The sequence below is a fragment of the Limulus polyphemus genome, unplaced genomic scaffold (assembly GCF_000517525.1).
Source record: "Limulus polyphemus unplaced genomic scaffold, Limulus_polyphemus-2.1.2 Scaffold150, whole genome shotgun sequence".
Classification (NCBI taxonomy): Eukaryota; Metazoa; Arthropoda; class Merostomata; order Xiphosura; family Limulidae; genus Limulus; species Limulus polyphemus.
The window spans coordinates 320163-324703 of NW_013665760.1; the positions used below are offsets into that span (position 1 = coordinate 320163).

A 4541-nucleotide genomic window follows, 5' to 3' on the forward strand; every position below is an offset into this window, starting at 1 on the left:
ACATATATATATATATATATATATATATATATATATATACACACACATACATATATATATATATAATCTTTTTTTCTTTTTTTACTGGTCTGAGTGCAAAGTGATTTCCATGTTAAGATTAACCCTTTTACTGTAGGAGGGTGAAATCCCCCAAAGTTAACCATAAAGCAGTTATACTGTAATTTTTAAAATATACGCGTATCTTCACAAAATATTTCATATTATCAGTAAACATTACAAGGCTTTCATACACAAAATATCAGATTTTTTAATAATTATTTGCTTGTGTATTTTTTCTTATTGAATGTTAACTGTCCAACATGCAAAGTAATTTTAATTTTAGGATTAAAAATACTTTATGCATCAGAAAATTATCAAATTTTACCTGTGAAACCTCTATAATCTTCAGATAATTATCAAGCATTTTATTTTAAGAACAAATTTTGTATTTCACTTTTGTATTTCTGTATGGGTTTGGATGATTTGACCAACCCCATAACCACCATAAAAAATTAGGAAACAGATATAAGTTATGCTTATTTCATTTTAGGACAACTACAAATTATAACACAAAACCACAGATGTTTAGTCTAAATAGCTTAAATCTCATAACATTATATATATATATAATTTTTATCTTATTGTTTTTTTTCTAGCCTTGTCTGACTAACATTACAGAGGTTGCAATGATGTGGCACACATGCACTTGTTACTGTATCCAATAGTTTAAAACTGGCCTTTACAAAGTGACCTGTCTTGGCTTTGTTCTAGTAGACCAGTATTTTGTAAAATACAGTCACATTTCAGTTACAATACATTACATATGTATTATTACAATTTCAATTAAGTTCTTAAAACATAGAACAGTAAATAAAGAAGTATAGAAAATGATCTGTTTTACGTATGAACTTTGTACTCATTTGCCACTTGCCATAATTTGTTAAGCCTTATCAAATTTGGCAAGTGGATGATGTAAAACAAAATAATTTTTTTAGGTTTTATATATGCATTTTGAAATAATAAAAAATCTTAAATTATACATACCTCAGAAAACAAAGTACGTGTAAGCAAGCATTTCCAAAAATGGAAGAGGTAGGTGGTGCTACCTTGGTTGATTCATTAAATATAATATCTCAGAAACTAGAAAAGATAGGAGGTTCTTATTTGATATTCTAGTTTGTCAGTATTGGTAATTTGAGTTTCTGATTTGTAAGCAAATACGGACTTTGTATCTGAACATCATAAACATCTAATTTTAACTAAAGCTGCATTCAACATGCCATATAACACAAAAAATTAATATATAGGATTTTTTTAAATATTTACTTTTAATTTAAGAAATTAATCAATGTATAATACTAACATTTGAATTATAATCTGCAATTTGATACCAAACTTATTGACATAAATTCATAAAATAGTAGTTCGAAAAAAAATTGTGAATGTAAGTCTACAAATGTGATAACATACCCTTTGACCTCTGACCATAGGAAGACCCATAGAGGTAGGATTAAAAATAATTTCCTCTGTCTCAAAATTTTCAAATTTCATTTGCATAATCTCTAAAACCTCCTAAATAATTTTCAAACATTTTTTTTCAGTGAAACTTTATATTTTATCTGTTAATTTCTAACTATACCAGGTTCTTGAATTTAACTGACCTCGTGACTACCAGAAAAAAAAAAAAGTTGAAATAAATCCAAATTACTCTTTTTCTTTCTAGAAGGACTTCAAATTGTAACACAAACTACATTTATTTATTCTAAATACCTTTAAACCTGTAACAGTATACATCTATTTATACTTAAAGTTTATTGTGTTATTGCCCTTTGATTTATATCGAACTACCATTCTCCCCATTATAAGTTATGCTATCCAATTGCAGTACTTAAGAGTGCACTTCATGAAAATTTTTTATTGTATTATTTATTTTACCTAACCTTAACTAGCCTAAAAATTTTCCTATTTTTACATTTTAGTTGTTTTTATAATAATAAATAAAGAACACACATGTAAAACAAAAAATAACATACTTACCTATGTCATTTTGCTGTCAACTGTCAATGATATTTTTATTACTAATGATACTACTGCACTAAATAATTTTTTATTTATTTAATTAATTAGTGTACCAAAGAACACAGAATAATAACATGCAAAAAGCAGACATGGTCCCATAACTATCACAATTTTTCTGACTTTAACTATGCGACAAGAGCCACTACAAATTAATCTGAGCTAGTTGATGTGTTTCCCATGGGAATCAAACTTGAACTTAAAGCAAAATTGACAATTCTATGAATAGAAAACAAAATATAATATTTCATTTCATATATGAAAATATTGGCTATCTATTGGATATAAATAATATAGTGTTGAACATCAGAGAGAACTATTAGCAATTTCTGAAAGAGAAGATGTGACAGGTAGACATGGCAAGAGGGGACTGATTTTCTATTTCATGGCTCTGTAAACAAATGAGATTGAATACTGAAAATTATGCTTTACCTGAGTGATTACAACATTATAATGAGTAATTTGCATTAAATTTCATACTTCTTTGTTAGGTGATAAATAAATTAGAGAAGAGGGAATGTCAAGAGAGAGAAAATGTCATAATCCTTATACTAGGGGAAATTCAGGATTTTAACAAAAATATTGCCTTTAAAATTAAGTATTTAAACCTGTATAATATTAACATAGGGATTATTAGCTATGTTATTATACTATACTTATTGGTATACCATGAAAAGTTGTAAAGTAAGAAATGTTTTAAAATATCAGAGGAGGACGTAAAACTCAGTAATTGAAATATACAACAAAAGTAAATATTTTTAATTTCTTGAAAATATACATAACTGAGTTCATAAAAAAAGTTTTATTTGCAGAAGCTTCTTAACTTTTAGAAAATTTGTTGCAACTTTTAAGATATTTCATCTATACTAATACTGTAGCAGATTGTCAGTAAAGTAAATAATATGCACCAAGTGTCTTAACTACACATGGAATCTTGAGAAGCCATGAAAAACTTCCAAAATGGGAAAAAAATAAATAAGTAAAACGTTTAGTTATGAAACTGGAAGTTGCAGTGTGGTTTTGAATAAATTTACTCATAACTGACATTTGTTAACCAAATTCATGTTTCTCATTTTAGTTTTTTTTCATGTGTTGTCATAAATGGTTACCAAAAAAAAATAAACTTTACAGGTGGTACTAAGTGAACTGTGTTAGACAAAGGTTTCACATAAACTGTCCTTTGAAATTAACCTTGGATTTTAAATATGTTTAAGTTCTAATGTTTATAATTTTAATAACTATTGAACAATTAGAGCTAATTTTTTCTTTCAGGTATCTCAAGTAAATATTGTAGGGGACCGAGATAATTTTATTTGGAAAGGTCATGACCAATTAAACATCAAGAGTGGGGAGCAAACATTAGAACCTGGCTTTCAGCACATGGTTGTTGTGCAGCTGAGTCCTCCTGCAGGGGTGACAGCTCTTACTTTGCACTCAGAATGGGGATTGTAAGTTAAAAATTCCTTTTTCTAGTTAATTTATAGAACTTAAAGATTGTGATATAGTGTCAGCAGTAAAGACTATATTTAATTATTAATCTTGGTAAGTATACTGTTGGTATTAGATCAAGCAAAGGCATCGGAATAGTAATTTTAAATTAATCCTTGTGCAACTGGCTTGTGTATTTTACACGGCCATGTAACCATGGTGATATACATACTATAACTGTGAAAGTAATTAATATATATTCATGAAATTTGGCAAGTTTCAGTAAACATTAAATCTATTGCAGACAAAAAAAATTCAATTTTTTATTTTTTAACTAAAAATATGTATAATTATAAAGAGTCAAGAGTGTGTTGACTGCTCCAAGTGTTAAGTTATTTTTGTGTTAAGATTATAAATACTTCTTTTCATCTGAGAATTGTCAAATTTCATTTGTGTAAATTCTAGGAAGAAAGACCCCAGATTGCATCAGAAAACTGCAAATGTTTGTCCTAAATAGCTTAAAACTTGTAACAGTGTATATTTATTTATTTATACATAATTTTATTGTTTTATTGCCCTTTGAACTGTGTGTAACTAATAATTTTGCCACGCAAATTGTAAATCACATGTAGTTAATGTTACTGTATTGAATTACATCATGCACAAGCTGCTTGCGAGTACTCCCCATGAATAATTATTATTGTTATTGTTTTTATTATCATACTTAATCTAACCTTATCTAACTTAAGTTTCTAAATTTTATATTTAGTTACTTTTATAATAATAAATAAAGAATACATGTGAAAAATAAATATAGTACTTACCTGTGTCTTCTTTTTTGCTGTAGACAATGTCCTGTAACTATCATAATTTTTCTGGCTCTCTAATAATGCAATAAATTCAGCTAAGCTTGTCAGTGTGTTTTCTGTAGGAATAAAGTTTGAACTGGGAGTGAAATAGACAATTCTTTGTACAGAAAATGTAACATAATACATATTTGATAGATTAAGACTTTGGCTTTGTATTGGTTATAAATA

At 27.3% G+C, this 4541-nt stretch overlaps 1 protein-coding gene across 5 annotated transcripts in view; it reads left to right on the top strand.

The window, feature by feature from the left end:
- LOC106475913 (lethal(2) giant larvae protein homolog 1-like) overlaps positions 1-4541 on the top strand; it is an 86924-nt gene that overhangs the window by 53098 nt on the left and 29285 nt on the right. For all 5 annotated transcript variants that reach the window (XM_013936591.2, XM_022381027.1, XM_022381033.1 and 2 more), the window contains exon 14: positions 3349-3524. In XM_013936591.2, the coding sequence (XP_013792045.1) occupies positions 3349-3524 (176 nt within the window). The remainder of the gene's footprint in view (positions 1-3348; positions 3525-4541) is intronic.